General features: G+C 42.9%; 1 protein-coding gene across 2 annotated transcripts; it reads left to right on the forward strand.

Moving 5' to 3' along the window:
* The first annotated feature begins 76 nt into the window (after positions 1 to 76).
* Positions 77 to 15,931, forward strand: IL13RA1 (interleukin 13 receptor subunit alpha 1). 2 transcript variants are annotated; one of them, XM_089536229.1, is made up of 10 exons: positions 77 to 171; positions 6,196 to 6,353; positions 7,599 to 7,743; positions 9,131 to 9,251; positions 10,165 to 10,340; positions 11,115 to 11,257; positions 12,564 to 12,714; positions 13,378 to 13,471; positions 14,060 to 14,183; positions 14,802 to 15,931. In XM_089536229.1, exons 1-10 carry the CDS (start codon positions 126 to 128, stop codon positions 14,874 to 14,876), a joined length of 1,233 nt encoding a protein of 410 aa, XP_089392355.1. In that variant the 5' UTR covers positions 77 to 125; the 3' UTR covers positions 14,877 to 15,931. The 2 variants fall into 2 exon arrangements, with proteins under 2 accessions (XP_089392355.1, XP_089392356.1); XM_089536230.1 differs by having other exon boundaries at positions 12,567 to 12,714.
* The last annotated feature ends 1,372 nt before the right edge of the window (positions 15,932 to 17,303 follow it).

The raw sequence follows: 17,303 nt of genomic DNA on the forward strand, positions 1-17,303 counted from the left end.
CGTGGCCTGGAGCCTGGTTTGAGGCGGAGCGAGTGGCTTGGTCATCATTCGCGGCGGCGGATGCGTTGGAGGCGGTTGTGTTGCAGAGGCGCTTCTCGTTCTCCTCTTCTTCTTCTTCTTCTTCTATGGGGCACCTGGTCGTCCTCCATCTTCTCTTCTTCGCCGTCGTAGGTGAGTCCCAGGGAAGGGAATAATGGTAAGCCTGGAGCTTACTCACCACTTACTCACTTTTTACTCACTACTTACTCCGAGTAGGACAACTCTGACTAGTGGGCGCTGGGCTGAGAAGGAGAAGGAGGCCCTGGCCCCGTCCAGACGTTACTCAAGCCACTGGTTTTTATGTCAGAAGTTACTCAGAGGAGGCTTACTACAAGTTGGCTCTGTAGTAAAGGCTTAGAAAAGAGTTGACCCCAGAGTATCTTAAGATGCTCTTGCTCCTCAGTAAATAAAGGTTTAGGAAGGAGGAGAGTTCTTAGTTTGGGTGCTGCCCTACTCAAAGCTTCCTCTCACTCCACGTTGGCTCTGTAGTAAAGGCTTAGGAAGGAGACGCCGACTATCTTCAGAGGCTCTGGCTCCTTAGTAAAGGGTTAGGAAGGAGGAGAGCCTCTGGGTTTAGGTGACCTTTGGCTCCTTGCTCAAAGCTTCCTCCTCAGAGGAGGCTTTACTCAGAAAGAGACCCCTGTAAGCTTCATGGCTCTGGAGTAAATGCTTACCAGGAGTTTGGGTGGTGGTCGTTGGCCACTAGTAAAAGCCTACTCAGGAGGAGACCCTATTGGTTTGGGTGAGTGGTAAGAGCTTCCTCAGGGTACTCACTTCCAAGGAAGGCCCCCTTGTAGCCCTTTGGCCAGTCCTTTACTCACAAGAAGACCCTTAAGTGGCTTCAGAGGCTCTTGTCTAGTCAATGCTTACTCACAAGGAGGCCCTACTGTTGCCTTGGCTGGTCGTTAGCCCCTTGTAAATGCTTACTCAGGAGGAGCCCCAGTTGGTTTTTTGGTGAAAGCTTCCTCAGAGGATGCTCACTCGCAAGGAGACCCCATTGGCTTTGATGATGGCCCTTGGATCCCTGCTAGAACTTTACTCAAAGGATGCATACTCACAAAAGGAGACCCCATTTGGCTTAGGTAGCCCTTGCTGTTCTAGTCAATGCCTACTCACAAGGAGATCCTAAGTAGCCTGGGTTTGGGAAAAGAGCAGGATACTACTGCATAATAATAATTGTGTTAAGGTTTACAACAACAACCATACTTTTATTTCAACCAATCATAAGTCAACACTATATATATATATATATATGTATGTATATAGTTTACAGATGCAGATGGTCTCCTGAGTCATAGTCCAACATAAACCACTATTGGTTTACTAGAGATTAAATCAGCTCAAGGGTAATGTTTATTCAGAAGAAAAAGCTTCCCAAAGGGAGCCAACTGGGAGGTGTAAGTTTCACTTTGGCTCAGTATAAAAAGTAAACGGATTCTAGTACCATGTTTTAATACTAACGTCTTAATTTTAGCTATGCTTATTTGCTCCGTCTTATTTTAGCAACCAGCGGCGCTTACTCCTTAGAGGACGTGCGAGAGTTCCTTTTACTCATTCCCATCCAAAAGGAAACTTGCTTTGCTGTTAACGTTTTGGTCACGATCTAGTGTTCATTGAATCTTGGCACTGGGTTTTAATTTCGGATTCATTTACGCTTTAGTTTTAACTCCATTTTGCCGGCGGGTTCATCTTGGTTTTATTATTTTCAGTCATCCCTTGCAAATACATAAATACATACAAGTAATAGGCAGAGAATTCTGCATATCAGGTGATCTTAAAAGTGCATTAAGTAAAAGCCCGGCTTATCGGGTGATCTTAAAAGCGCATTAAGTAAATGTTAGATTCTGATCAGGGTTCTGTATAAGAAAAACCACAGGGATAATTTGATTTACTCAGTGTGGAACTGGTGCGGCTTTATAGGTTGCAAACCATTTCTGAAAGAATTGCATTCAAAAGGTGAGCCTGGTACTAGTCTCCTACTAGACACCTAATAAATACAACCATGATACTTATTTACTTCCTTCCCTCCTCTTCCTAGGGACCTAGAGTTGGACCTGGTTGCTGCAGGAAAAACAATGTTAACCCATCCTAGTTTATTTCCATTTGATAGAACCATGAGGGTATGTATCCACACTGCAAAACACATAGTATTTTGATACCACTTTAAATACCTTGCATGGATTCCTAGGATTTGTAGCTTGAGGAAACACATAGAAACTCTTTAACAACGGTCCAAACCACACTGCAGAAATAATCCACTTTGAGACCGCTTTAACTGCCCTGGCTAAATGCTGTGCTATTCTGGGAATTGTAGTTTTTTGTGGCAACAGAGAAGGCTAAATGCCTCAAAACTACAGTTCCCAGGATTCCCTAGCATTGCGCCAAGGCAGTTAAAGCCCAACCGTTGGGCGGAAAAGTCTCAAAATTGCAAATCCTAGGATTCTAGAGGATGTAGCCATGGCATTTACAGCGATATCAAAGTGCTACAAGGAGTATAGTGTGGATACAACCTGAATCTAACGGGTGAAGAGATCACCTCCACTTATTATATGGATAGTTGTTTATTATTTGCAGTTGCCTTTCTCTTAACTTTTGGACCCAGGTGACAGCAAGACGTTACACACACAAGTGGCAAGTAGTTCGGAGGATTCTCATTTACAGTTTTCAGTTAATGAACATGACCCTCAAAAACCCATCTTTTCAGCTGGGCAGTGCCCCATCCAATGGGTTTTTGAGGCACACCAATGAGAGCCAGTGTAGTAAGATCTTGCAAAACAGTGGATAGGTACCTGTATTGCAGGAGCCAGCGTGGTGTAGTGGTTTGAGCGTTGGACTACGACTCTGAAGACCAGGGTTCGAATCCCGTTTCGGCCATGAAAACCCACTGGGTGACCCAGGGCAAGTCACAATCTCTCAGCCTCAGAGGATGGCAATGGCAAAGGAAAAAACCCCTCTGAAGAAACCCTGCCAAGAAAACCCCATGATTTGACTGAAGATGGCACCTCTCCTCTCAATGTATAAATGGGGAAGGAAAGAGATGCTGTTATTTCTCAATGCAGAGTCGCTTGTGAGTAATGCAGAAGCAATAACAGACTCTGGCCAGATCTACAGATTCTTGGAGGGTTGTGCAAAACACAAAAAGCGTTGCTATGTACACCAGTATATTCTCATCCCTTAGAGTTTGTGGTTACCTATTACCTGTTCTCTATGCATCCTCATTTAAAACAAACCAACTGTTCCCATGTTCACAACTCTGGGGCTCATCCAAACCCTTGTTTTCGATATTCCCAGTTAGGTGGAGTGATGCTGGGTGCTGAAGGACCCACAGTTCAGTGGCAGAGTGTACATTTTGCAAAGTTCAGTCATTGGCATTTTCCTGTTAAAGAGGATCTTGAGTAACAAGGTTCATGAAGAGAGCTGAGCCCAAGACTGGAGAGCTGCACATGGCCTGAACAAATGGTACATGGCTAAGATGTGCTGATAGTCTGGCTCAGTTTGAGGCTCAATTCAGGTCAGATAGGTGTGTTCAAAGCAGGGTGTGCCTCAAGAAAAAGCAGATACTGATCTCTGTCCTCCTGGAGCTCCACAGCTGGGAGCTCTCCAAAATGTTGGAGCAGCCAGTTTTGGTGCCACTAAAGACCAAAACACTGCCGAAATAATCCAGGTTGACACCGCTTTAACTGCCCTGGCTCAATGCTAGGGAATTCTGCGAACTGGAGTTTTGTGAAACGTTTAGCCTTCTCTGTCACAAAACTCTGATGTCACCACAGACTACAGTTCCCAGGATTCCCTAGCACTGAACCAGGACAGTTAAAGTGGCCTGAAACTGAATTATTTCTGCAGTGTGCATTGATACAGACTAGCCCCAGCATGTTAAACCGCAGGAGTGGGAAGAGCTGGATTGACGCACTCCAAACCTTGAAACCAGAAGCACTTGGAGAAGCCCTAAATGTTCCCTTACTCCAGTTCAACTTGGAGATCCTGTTCCAGCTTGCTCTTCTGAATGAACTAGAACAGGCAAATAAAAGGTGAAGCGCTTCAATTATGGACTGTGTAATGTCCTCCAGTTCACCTCATTCTGTCTGTCATTTGATTTCACCACCGATTCAAGGTGCAGTTATTTGGGGAGGCTGTCTAGGTTTCCTTTCCTACTGTATGTGCGGAGGGATAATCTCTGCTTTTCCGCAGGCTGTGCATTTTTGTATTCCATCTATGCTGTCATTGTAGTTATCCACATTTTATTTCTCATTAAAAAAAAAACCTAGTATATAACATAAAGAAGAGCCAACATGTTGCAGTGGTTTGACCATTGGACTGGGACTTTGGAGACCTGGGTTCAGGTGTCCATCCTGCCATGGAGTCCCACTGGGTTACCTCGGGCAAGTCACACATTCTCAGCCCCAGAAATATGTGTGATAGGTTCACCTTAGGTTCACCGTATGTGGGAAACTATTTCAAGGCACACAGCAACAACAACATAAACATTAAAAAGGGGAGTGTTAGCCCTGGTTGGTGCTTGGATGGGAGACATCCAATGAATACCAAAGTGTTGTAGGCTTCATTTCAGAGGAAGGACTGGGCAAAACCACCGTTGAGTATTCCTTGTCTAAGAAAACTAGGGTCCCCATAAGCCAACGGGTGACGTGCGGTTTATTATCTATTTCTGTCTTATTTCCTTTATATGCCACCTTTCTCCCAAGGTAGGACTCATGGCAACTCACAGAAGGAAATCGCTTAAAACCTTGAAGACAGAGAGAGACAAACAGACACATGCCTACCATAAAACAAGTGATTACCTGACACACAATTACCTGAATAGCTTTCACCTTTTGCTTTAAAGACTAGGATGATAAAGAGTGGCTTTGGCTGTGATCCCAGGTGAGAGGCAGTATAAAGGTGTAGTAGGTGAATTAGGGGAGCTGCGCTTTCCCCTTCCTTGCTTCCTCCAGATTGATCACCATTTGTGGATTTGATTATTTGTGGGTTGGAGTAATCTGTTCTCCCTAGGAAGCTCCAGGTCCTCCAGTGAAACTTTGCTGGACATTGACTATATAGCTGGACCTAGAGATTCCGAGAGAAAACACTTCTCTAGGCATTTTGTAGGTCCTCCAGCACAATTCTTTTGTCAGATTCTGGGAGATGTTGATGATGGAGTTGTGCTGGAGGACCTAGAGAGGTGTGCTCAGTTTTCCCACTTTCATGGGGGTCCTTAGCCCCAGTGAATGGAGGACCCACTGTAGCCTTGCTCTGAGCTCAGTTAAGATGAAAAAATCTCTGGGAGCCACAATGGAAGGCTGTCGGATTCATTTCCTTTGAGCCACACTCACCTTTTGTATGAAGATCAAGCTCCCTGCCGTTCCATCACGCACAAACACATAAGCAACAGATCATAATTGTTCCTGACAAACTAACACTGAGTCACTCTCCTCCTTTGAAATTGCTTCTGAGTCACAAGTCCTCCTCCCCTTTCTTTCTTGGTCATGGAAGGAGATAAAAATTTCCTGGCTTCTGAACACAAAAATCTATGAGTCAGTTGAATGTGAATTTGCATGGTGGCCCTTCTATAAGCCGGTGTGGCTGAGCCATGTATCTTGATGCTGAGTCCTTCCCATGCTGGACTTTTGTGTGGGGTTGCCCCCAGAAATATTGTTCTTCATTTTTGTGCCTACTAAACTTTACTAGAGGCCAAAGTGTGGTCTCATTGGATGCATTCCTGCTTTCCACAAATGTTTCTGTTCCTCGATATTAGTAATCTTGGCTTCCTTCCTTCGGAGGGAAGTTTGTTTCTTGTTTCGGAGCTTTTTCAAAATACAGAACTTATGAGAGAGTGACTGCCGGTGGCTGCTTATGCTACAAGCCACTTTATCCCCTGGTCACTATAAAATAAAAGGTGATAGCTCTTTCATAGAAGGTAATGTTTTGCATGTAGACAGTCCCAGGTTCACTCCCTTGTACTTCCAGGTACAGGTGGGAAGGATGCCTAGAACTACAGTCAGAAAATGATTCTCGGGTCCAAATCCCACTGCAGAAATAAGCCTCTGCCTTTCCCAGCCTGTCTTTCCGTTTGCTGCCTGGATTTGTCCTAAAAGCCAATATTCTCTCAAAAGCACAGGAAGTGATGGTTTCTGTTTTCTTTTTCCTTCCTCCTTTTCACAGAAGCCTCACTGGTCCTCCTTCGCTTGTCTGAAGTCCATTATGCAATCCAGGAAAGGCGCTGCGAGTTGAGTGTGTCATTGCCTCCTGTACAGTCGTTCAATGCCTGCAATCTATTCTATGAGAGTGGTGTAGATGCTGATGGAAAATGGATAGCTATGGTAAACTTCCTTTTTCTTTTCATTGGTGGCGGGGGGACGGGGGGGAATGTAAATTATTGGCCTGTTACAGACTGCCAAAATAAAGCTGCTTCGGGTCTCTTTGGAAGTATGCTATTTAAACGATGCATGCATCCCAAGAATCTGGAAGCTGCACCAAAAGCTGCACTCCGGTGCTTAGGAATGGAGTGTGGCTTTGGTGTGACCTCCGGACTCTTAGGACCCATGCATCATTTAAATAGCATACCTCCAAAGAGACCCGAAGCAGCTTTATTTTGGCAGTCTGTAACAGGCCAATGTAAAGAAATAAAAATAAAAAATTAAAAGTACCAGGATTATGATGCAGATTATAGTCAAATGAGACAGTTAAATGATCATAAAAGTCATGATGTTGTGTCTAGATTGAAGGAATGAATTTCTCTCCCCATTGGCTGCAGCTGGACACTGGTAGTCTTTCTCTCTTGGCTGCTCGAGGGGTTGGATATTTGGGCATTGTACGAAGGAGTAGTAAACAGTTTACACCTTGTCCCATAAAGGGACATACACACACATAACCCCAAGGTAGGTACAGTGGGCCCTTGGTATCCTCTGGGGTTTGTTTCCAGGACCTCACAATGGATACCAAAGTCTGTGGATGCTCAAGTCCCATTAAAAACAGTGGCATAGAAAAAATGATGTCACTTATATAAAATGGCAAAATTTTGGAATTCATATATTTTAAAAACATTTTCAAGCTATGCGTGGTTGAATCTGTGGATAAGGAATCTGTGGATACCAAGGGCCAATTGTATGTCATCAATAGGATTCCAACCCAAGTCATTTATGCAAAGGCTTGGGAAAACAAAGTTGTAGATGTAGACACACTTCTTGATGTACAGGTCTGCTTACATTCAGAGGGGCTTGTGAGCTGATGAGTATAGGATTGCATTGTAGAGACCAAAACAATAAAAGCATAGGCATCAAGCTGACATTTGATCCAGAGATGAGGCACTTCCACAGAGAAGGTTTTTCCCCCCATTGACTACTACTCTCACTTTTGGAAACAAGGACACCTGGAGCAGTGGGGCTTTTCCTCCAGTAAATTTGTATAGGATTACAGATCTTGTTTCAAAAGAAATTATGGCTGCTATTGCTGTATGCTTACATTGTGTCAAGACATGCTTTCTGTCAGGGTTTGATGTGATCTGCGTCTTGTCTGAAATTAATAGTTTTTCATTTTCTGATTGATGTCTTCCTTTCCAAACTTAGAAAAGTATTTTAAACCCGTCCCGGGCAATCCTTGTACCTCTGGGAAAGAAAGCTATATTCAGAGCCAGACCTTTATGTCAGGACAAATGGAATAAAGGAAACTGGAGTGAAGGAGAATGGGTTAACATCACTCTTCCACAAAATGGTAGGTCACCCCTTATTAGCTCCATGCTTCATGTTGACATAAGGTTGGTGTTTTGCAAAATTGTGCAGCTACCCGTATTAAACTTACCATAGCAACGTGTGTGTACTGTAATTGGCATGCTTTTTTGGGAGAGGCCCGACCCTGTGATCCACGAAGGCAAGCTTTCCCTGCCTGAATGCCCTCATTACTTCTTGCCATTTCATCGTCCGCATGAGAACAGTAGTCAGGGGTTCGTCAGCCCTCTGTGCCCTTCCAGTGATCCCTACAGATTTTATCATTCACGCTTTGGAAAACTCTGAGCAAACTCTGCATAGGATATTGCCAGTAATCCCATGTTCGTCATCCCCTCCCCTGCATCCCATGTGGCCAACAGATGTTCTACATGGGAATCGGTCGAAAAGTACTCATTCCAATTTACTTCCCATTGAAATGAGGAGCAGCAATGTAAAACCCTTGTTGAGAAAGCATAGACTGCATTTGTCCATACAGTTGGCTCTCTGTATCTATGGATGTTGTATCCAGAGATTCAAACATCCGCTTGAAAATATTCAAGAGGTGAAAAACTAGGGGCCTGGCACAGTTTGCCTAGCAATGCACTAAAGCAGTGGTTCTCAAACTCTGGGGTGGGACCCTGGTTGTGTGTGTGAAAGTTGCTCCGAGGGGTGAGACTTGGATGCCCTGATCCTCCCAAACCCTCTGTTCTGGATGGGAAGAGAAAGGCAAGGAGGGCCCTTGGAGCCTCTGACTGAGGAGAGTGCAGGAGAAGAGCTGTTTCTTTATAAGATATTAAAATATGTACATACATGAATGTGTAAACAAAAATACACACACTAAATAAATATTTTTATTCATATACAATGTCAAGCGGAGGGGACAAGATATCTGGATGTAGATGTAAAGGGGGTCACAAGGGCACAGAGTTTGAGAGCTACTGCACTGGAGCCTGGGGACAGTTTGGGCACTTGCTGTTTTTCTTTCCTGTAACTTCCTGCCCTACCTCCCATTTCATCTCCCTGTTTTCAGTCACGGTACAACAAATTATATAATATATAAATTAAATTATATATATATATATATATATATATATATATATATAACTATGTTATATAAATTATGTTTACAGTCACTGTAGGACAAATTATGTAAAGCAAATGTTTGCAAGTAGCTTTGTTTTTTTATGACCTGGCCTTAGGTTGGATGTGAAGGATTGTGCTGATCATTCTTGCTTCATTCTTGCTTTGTTGGCAGCCCAGTTCCTTCCCTTTCAGCAGTTCTGTCTGGCCAGCATTAAAGCCTCGAAACCTAACTGAGCAAAGAAGATTCTGACTTTGAAAGGTGCTTGACAAGATGAGTCCAGCTTTTGATGTTGCTGCTTCTCTTTTTCCAGGTAGTGCAGGTACGGGAGCCATTGATGTCAGCTGCATTTGGCATAATAGGCAGTACGTAGAGTGTTCATGGCGGCGTGGAGAGAATGCAAGTCGGGACACCGTCTACAACCTGACCTACTGGTTTGTATTTGAAAACTCCTCCTCATCCCCACCCTTCAAAGTGATGTTTGAGAGCTCTTAGGCCTGCAGAGCTGTTTTAATCCAGTGATCTTTCCAGGTTGGAAATCCAACAGAATTGCACAACAGCAAGTGTTTAATAACAATGTCCAGGAACACATTTCCCTTTTCAAGTCACAGATTCATTCAGATTCATTTTAATCTCCTTTTACCTCTGCCTGCCAGCAGCACTTCCAAAATAGATTCCCATCACAAGGCTTTACAAAATCTAGTCTGGTCTCCACAGTGCTTCCCTTGCTTCAATTCATACTGTTTTTTTAGAGGAAGTGACCATTTATTTCTTGGAATGTCCCATGTTTTCTGTGATTCATTCCTTTCCCCCCTTTTCTCCTTACTATACATGTCTATACAAGGGCAGCAGCCTAGTCCAGTCTTTCCGCAATGGCTTCATCCACAATACAGAAATAATCCACTTTGACACCACTTTAACTGCCATGACTCAGTGCTATGGAGTTCGAGGAATTGTAGTTGTGACGCCAGAGCTCTCTGACAGAGAAGGCTAAATATCTCGTAAAACTACCTAGAATTCCATAGTATTGAGTCATGGCAGTTATAGTGGTTTCAAAGTGGATTATTTCTGCAGTGCAGACAGCCCCAGTGACTACACACACTTTTATAAAGGCAGTGTGACATGCTGACTTTGTGTGGGTCTACACTGGCCAGAATATTCTGGGGTGCTCCCAGAATAGGAAAGCTTACAGTTGCCAGGTTTTTATTATTTCAGTCCTTTGTCCCTGGCTGTTTTCCGCTCCTTCTGGTCTCTCTCTGTCTATACAGCTGTGTATGAACATTAGTGGTTTGCCTGCTGCCATCCTGGTTTTCTAATGTTCTGCTGATGTTGCTTTTCCCACTCAAGGCATCATGGGATGACTGAAGAAAAGGAGTGCACAAATTATACAAAAGAAGGTGATACCTTTCGATGCTCTTTCCACTTCACAAAGATTTTGTCTGAACCTTTTTCAGTTTCCATCCATGGCAATTCCAAAGATATTCGGACTGTGTGCCTGGTTACAAAGGATGGTTTAGATCCAGGTAAGTGTCTCTGTTGGTCAGATGATGGCTTGATTTATACCTAAAGATTGGCATGAGAAATTACACTGAAAGCAGAATGGCCTTTAGAAGAATTAAACAGCCTGCCTAAGGTGGGTTTCCATGGCTGAGTGGGGCTTTGTACCCTGGTCTTCAGGGTCATAGTCCAGTTCTCGAACCCTAACATCACAACGGCTCTCTTTTGGAGAACATTTTGATTGGCGTTCTCTTTGAAAGCCTGCAAATATGTCACCGTTATATCTGTCTGGTTAAATATTGATTGGAATTCACTATCTTAGGTATGGATGCATAACCTAGAATTACTCATCTGTAACTGATTTATATTCATAGTCCCTACACATTTATGGTTGTGCCATATTGTAAAAGTCTATCTAGGCCGGCTTTATTGGGTAGCAGTCGTTGAGAGCAGTGGTGGTCTGGTCTCCTTTTGATCAAGGTGCAGCATACTGGCATTTCCACCTCCTTCCTGCCAACGAACTCTGGTGTGAGGAAACATTGCAACAGGGATCCTGCTTCTGGTTGTTCACCAGAGATCACTGGCAGGAGGAGAGTAGAAACCTCAGTGTACTGCAAACCGATTAAAAGGAGAACAGATGTTGCTCTCAGGGACTGCTGCCCAGTAAGCTGGATCAGGGGGCAGGAGTGGTCAGCTCTGGCAGATGCTGATCTGGGATCCCTTTGCCCAGATCTCTTTGCCAATCTGGGATCTTGGCCTTTTTTTAAAAAAATGCCTTATTTATTTGTCTATTGCTTTAGAGATTCCAGTAAAACCTCATCCTCCGTCCATCATAAACATTAGAAAAAGTAGTGATGGAGTGTTTCTAAACTGGACTTCTCCTCTGAATTGGAACAGCATATGCTATGAGGTAGAAATAAATAGCTCCAACACAAAGAAAATGGTGAGTTACTGTCTGATCTGGCTTACAACTGAATGTCTAAATTGATGTAGAAAGAGAATTGTGTCAGCTTAAAAATTAAGGCTAGTCACTTTAGTAGAATATAAAAATCCTGGTTTGGCATGAAGAATCCTCCAAGAGATCTGAGTTCCAGACCCTTGATGACACTTTGGATCTATTTTTCTTTTCATGTGATAGAATCATAAAAGCTGAAGAGTTGGAAGGGACCCCAAGGGCCATCCCTACTGACATAGAAGAATGCACAACTGAAATGCACCTCTAAGAGATGACCATCCAGCCTCTGTTTCAAACCCTCTGCAAAGAAGAGGGTCCAATATCCTCCGCAGGAGTCTTTTCCACCGTTTAATAGTTCTTACAGTAAAGATGTTCTTCTCATGGAAACTTTTTTTCTTGGAATTTGAAACCATTGGTTTCTGAAACCTCTGCCAGAAAGCAAGCTTGCTCCATTTTCTACTTGACAACTCTTCAGATATTCCAGGATAGCTCACCTCTCACTCTTCTCTTCCTCAAGCTAAACATACCTAACTCCCTAAGTCATTACTCATAAGGCTGGGTTTGCTGGGCTTGAGTCCAACTGAGTTCTATTTTGAACTCCCAACTGTCTGCCTTTTTTCTTCTGTTAAGTTTTGATAGATAAGAACAGCTTCTTGTAAACTGAGGCAGGATTTTTTTCCTCCCTGCTGGTGGAGTATATTGTTGGGCTTCCAGAGCCTAATGAGAGGGTATGACCTATCTCCAGACAGAAGGAATCCCCTTGGCTCTGTTTTCAAGCCCCCAAATCTTCATTTTCAAGCTGCTTATCCAGTTTCAGTCGGTCTTTGAGCTTGTATATTTTCCAGGGTAGAAACCCTGCCTTTCATGCAAGAGCCAGGTATCCGTCAGGTAGACAACCATTCCTTCTCCCGCTTCATACTGTGCATTTCTTGCTCTTTTAAAAATTTGTAATGTCCCTTAACACTTTTATATTCTGACAAGGTTTTAGGACCGAAGGGTAATTTTTTTTTAAAGAGTGTGGTTTTGATTTTATTCAGTTGCCTTTTAAAATCATCCATTTTAAGTGTATGTTTTGAATTGTTCTAATGCTGTTAGTAGATTAATTTGACTTTAATGTCGACTTCCGTACGTTTTTAACTGTGTTGCGCTTGTTTTAAATTGTAAGCTGCCTTGTGTCCCCGTTTTGAGGAAAAGGCAAGGAGCAACGGCAGCAATAACAATAAGCAATTGTTTATTATACGGAATTATATTAAAAGTCGGTAGATGATGAAAAGGTTTTCTTTTCTTTTTTAAGAAGACTGTTGAGGGCAAGACCACCGCAGCAATTCCCCTCAGTTCTAATGAGCGCCACACTTTCCGGGTGAGAGCCATTCAAGATAGTCTTAACAACCATTGCAAGAACTACCAGGGAATGTGGAGTGAGTGGAGCAACCAGGAGGAATGGGGTGAGAAACAGCTTTGTAATGCATAAGCTAACTGGCTCCATCAGCTTTACTGGGCTACATAATGAATTAACTTTCAGGATGAATGTTTTGTTAATGTTTGCATGATGGTGTTACATTTTTCATAGGATCCTCTTTCATACCAGTGACTTATCTTACTTAATTTTGAGGAACGGTTACAGTTGGTTTTGAAGGAGGGGTTGGTGATATATGTATGGTTGGTGTGTGTGTGTGTGTTTTCACCTATCCTACCCTTGTCTTTCCAATGATATAACTCATTGGGTTGGGCTATTAAGAGTGCAAACTGGTAGGCTCTGATGGATTGAGTTCTTGGTTTATCCTGGCTTCAGTATGCATTCTTGTGCATTCTTTTATGACAATTGAAAGAACGCACACTACATTGTCAGGTCAACACTACATCTTTTCGGATGAGAACACCAGAGAGGACCTTCTCGGTGGCTGAATTCCCACTGTGTGGAATTCCCCATCCATAGAAAGCTAGGTTGGCTCCCTTTCCACTCTCCTTTTGCGAGCAGAGAAACACCTTTTTTGTTCAAGCAGGCTTTTAATGTGTAAATTGCTTGCAGGGAGTCTTGTTATGGTGAGTTATATTTCTAGGCGCTATATGCATTTATATACCCTATCTCTTGGTGTGTGTTTTTTCAGATGAAAGAGACAACATGTTTAAATTTCTTCTATTAATCCTCATTCCTTTATGCGTGACCATCCTGACTATCATTTTGCTGGTTTACCTGAAGAGGTAAGAGTCTGATTGCTCACTTGAGTCTTTTGTGTGTAGTATAACTATTTTCCAAGATAAGGGTTTGCCCTGTGACCTTTCACAAGTTACATGCTCTCAGGGGAAGGCAACAGCAAACATACTTTGAACAAATCTTGCCAAAGAAACCCACATTGTAGGTTCGCCTTAGGGTTACCATAAGTTGGAAACAACTTGAAATGTACACAACAATAACAATAAACTTTATAGTTGATTGTGATTTGCAATTAAGGCAGAGGATTTATATATAAGATTATAGATTCTTGTAGAAGTGGGAGTACTGTTTCTATTCCCTGAAATCCAGGTTAAATTTAGCTTTTAAACTACAATATGGTAAGAGCACAAGGGTTTGAGGAAAGTAAGGACCATGGCCTTTGCTTTCCCTGTAAAATGCTCTGTAGAGCAGTTCTCAGAGACTGAAATAGGGATGTAACCATCTTGGTATGCTGCAGCTTTATAAAAATAAAACTGGTAGAGGGTTTGTTTTTTAAACACTGAATCAATTAAACCGAGTCTGCTATCTAAAATTGCTAAATTCTTGTTCTTTTTGTTGTTGTTATATTTCTAAAGGATTAAGCTGCTGATTCTTCCAACGATTCCTGACCCGGGAAAGTTTCTAAAAGGAATGTTTGAAGACCAAAGTGAAGATCTCCATGCGAAAGGAATGTTTGAGGAGCCAAACATGGATCTCTATGTGAGTGTTGCGCTTCCACCTTGATCTCAACAAGGCTAGGTTTAATAAAAAGCTGAAGGAAGCAGAGGCTCAAAAAAACTCATTTTGAGACAGAGTGGAAGACGGTTTTTGTTTCCTTTTGAAAGCATTCAAATTCCTCTCAGCCCAGCCCTAAAGAAAAAATATATATAGTGCTTGAAATATGTTGAACATGTAATTCTTTTCTGTGCATCTTTGAAGTTTCTGCCTTTGAAACTGCTCCAAGGTGCTGATCTGCTTGACCCCATAGTCACCATTTTCTTTGCATTGTCCTTTACATCCTTACACGTCCCTAAGTTTTACCCTTGACTTATCCTTGGGGACTTAGCAAATTCTGTAATTTTGGGCCCAAAACCTACCTTCAGTTGTATCCACAAGATCAACTTACAATAAAGTATGGTAAAAAGAAAGTTGGGAAAACTGGGGAAGACTGAGCACTGCTGAGAGGATTGTTGGAGGCAAAAGGGGATCTGGGGCACTAAAGGTCCCATGAAACTTTCATGTGGGTGTCAAGCGTGGGCATGAGCAGTGCCAAGGCACTTGAGGTAGTAAATAAAGAAATGTTGCATTGCTTGACTGCTTCTGCTTTTTTGTTCCTAGAAACAGCCAGCAGAACTGCCAGTCAAAGAAGAACCAACCCATTTGTTGATAATCACAAACAGAAAAGAGAACTGAGGACATAAAGTTGCTTTCTTTACTCCACATGACTTAAACCGGATGCTTTGGGGGCCAGGGAACTGATGCGCTCACCTGCTGGACAGTCTCTTGGAGTTGTACACAACACCCTTTCCCTGGTACCTCTTTGCTAAAACCATCTTGCTGGACCAAGCAGGCCCCAGAAATCCATCACGTCAGTAGCAGTCCCTTTTCCCTCACCCCTTTGCCCCAGTTTGCCACCCATGCTCACCCCACTGAACCATGTCCACAAACATCAAGCTCTCTGTTAACTTCTGTGAAGCAGCATTTGTTCTGGGAGAAGAGGCATTTCTGTTTCTGTCACTTTCTGGAACTGCGAGCGTATTCGTAGTGGATCTTGCCTCGGTGTTACATTCAGCCGGTCTGGAACTTTGAGCTTCTCCAAGTCCAGGAATTATTCACATCATTTCAAACACGGCTAAAGGGACAGTGAGTCAGGTCACTCGACTGGTGGCGATTGCTCTTGGCCGCAGCATGTGACATCTTAGATTCTTAGCTTATCTGTCTTGTCTGCCACAAGCATGTAAATATGGAAGTTCTGCCAAAGGTTTGCACAACTTTACCTAGTCTTCCCCAGACATGTTGGGACTTGAAGTCCCAAACATCTGGTGAAGGCTGCCAACTGCATACCTTTTTACCTGTGGGAATGCCAAGGGAAAGCATTCACAGGACTTAGAAGCCATAAGGCCATGAAAGTGCGAAGACCAACCTCTTTTGGTTCCAGTGGAGCTTATAAAAAGCCTTTTCTAACACCCAGCAGCTTGTGTATCTGAGCCCTTTTAACACTTGTCAGAATCTGGGTCCAGGATGCCTTGTGTGAATGTCTAAATGATGCGTACATGCCTCTTGTCTGTCTCTCTCAGCAAACTTTTGAACAAGCTTGAAGTTTGTGTTATTAGGGTTGGGTTTTTTTAACATTGTTAACTTACGAGTATTTGTTTACTTGGGATTTATTTTTTAACAATTGAGATCTGCGATTTTTGTATAAAGAATGAAAAGAAATACTTTTTTTATATATAAAACAAAAAAGCATCTCTTCTGCTTTTGGAGATATCTTTTCCATTGCTGCACATCAGTAGGCCCTAATTCTTGGTAAGTCCCTGTCGGTTTGTAGGGCTGCATTATTTTATTGGCTGTTCGCTGGTTTTCAGCTTGTGTTTAGGAACTCGCAGGCAATTTCCAGACAATGTCTGACACCTCAACTGCAACCAAGCCTTCGGAGGGTAATGCAGCAGCCTCAGATCAGGCAACTAATTGTTCAGTGTTCATTTGTTCCTAACATCTTGCTGCTCTTTACACTAAAACCCTGCCAATGTCCAGTCCTTAAGGTTGACTGGTATAACTGCTATTACCTTTAGGAAGCACTGTGGGCCTACTTGGAGCATGGTTCATCCCTAAAATCCTCAGAATATCTGTGTGCAGAAGAAGCCAGACAGAAAAAAACGCATTTGGCGAGAGTATTCAAGTGTCCCAGTCTGCATCTCTTTCCCACGCCACAGTCCCAGACATAACTTTCATCTAAACATTCAGACAAGCAGCTTTAAATAACTTATCAGTTGGGCTGCGTCTTTCTAGGCACAGATGTGCAAATATGTAGGCTAAATGGCCACATAAAACCAGGCTGGCTTGCCTGCGCATTGTGTATCCCTCTCTCCATCTGCTAAGTATGGCAACAGGGCAGCCGGGAGTGTTACAGTGAGATGATGGCCGCTTGGGCCAGCGAGATAAAATAGCTGCTCTGAGTGATCCCAACAAACAACAAATAGATGTTTTGATATGATTATGCCTTGCCATGAGGACGAAAGTGTTCCAAGTGCAGTTTACATTTTCAGATTAACAGTGTAAAGTAGTGTATCCTAAATCTGGGGGGAGACCAGAGTTTTTCCTTTTCCCCCAATGTGCCAAGCGCCATCACCATATTTATACCAGCTGGCTATGGTGGTTTCTTGTGTGGAAACTTGCCAAAGACAATGGATTGGGGATTGACACTTGGCCATGGACCACCTGTTTGTGTAGCACTGAACGCAAAGATAAAGGCTCATGGATTGTAGATAACTATTTTTAAAAGCCCCTTTTTAAAAACTCATAACTTGGACTTTTATATGGTGATGTGTGGTTGGTTTGCCCTCATCAGCTGGGTTTTGTTTTCATAGAATCATGGAAGAGACCTCAAGGGTCATCCAGTCCAACCCAATTCAGCCATGTAGGAAGACACCATCAAAGCGCTCAATGTGGACTATCTGTGTTATGACCTACTCTATGTACTTGACTGTAAACTGGCCTTATATATGGCAGAATTACGGATTTTGATATGACCCATGCATAAGGATAAAACGTAGGGGCATGTAACAAAGGTTGTAAAAGATGATGCAAAGGAAAACAATGCCAAAGAATTTACAAAAATCC

This window comes from Sceloporus occidentalis, unplaced genomic scaffold, assembly GCF_023333645.1.
Source record: "Sceloporus occidentalis isolate IW3139 unplaced genomic scaffold, rSceOcc1.0.p SCAF_8, whole genome shotgun sequence".
Taxonomy (NCBI): Eukaryota; Metazoa; Chordata; class Lepidosauria; order Squamata; family Phrynosomatidae; genus Sceloporus; species Sceloporus occidentalis.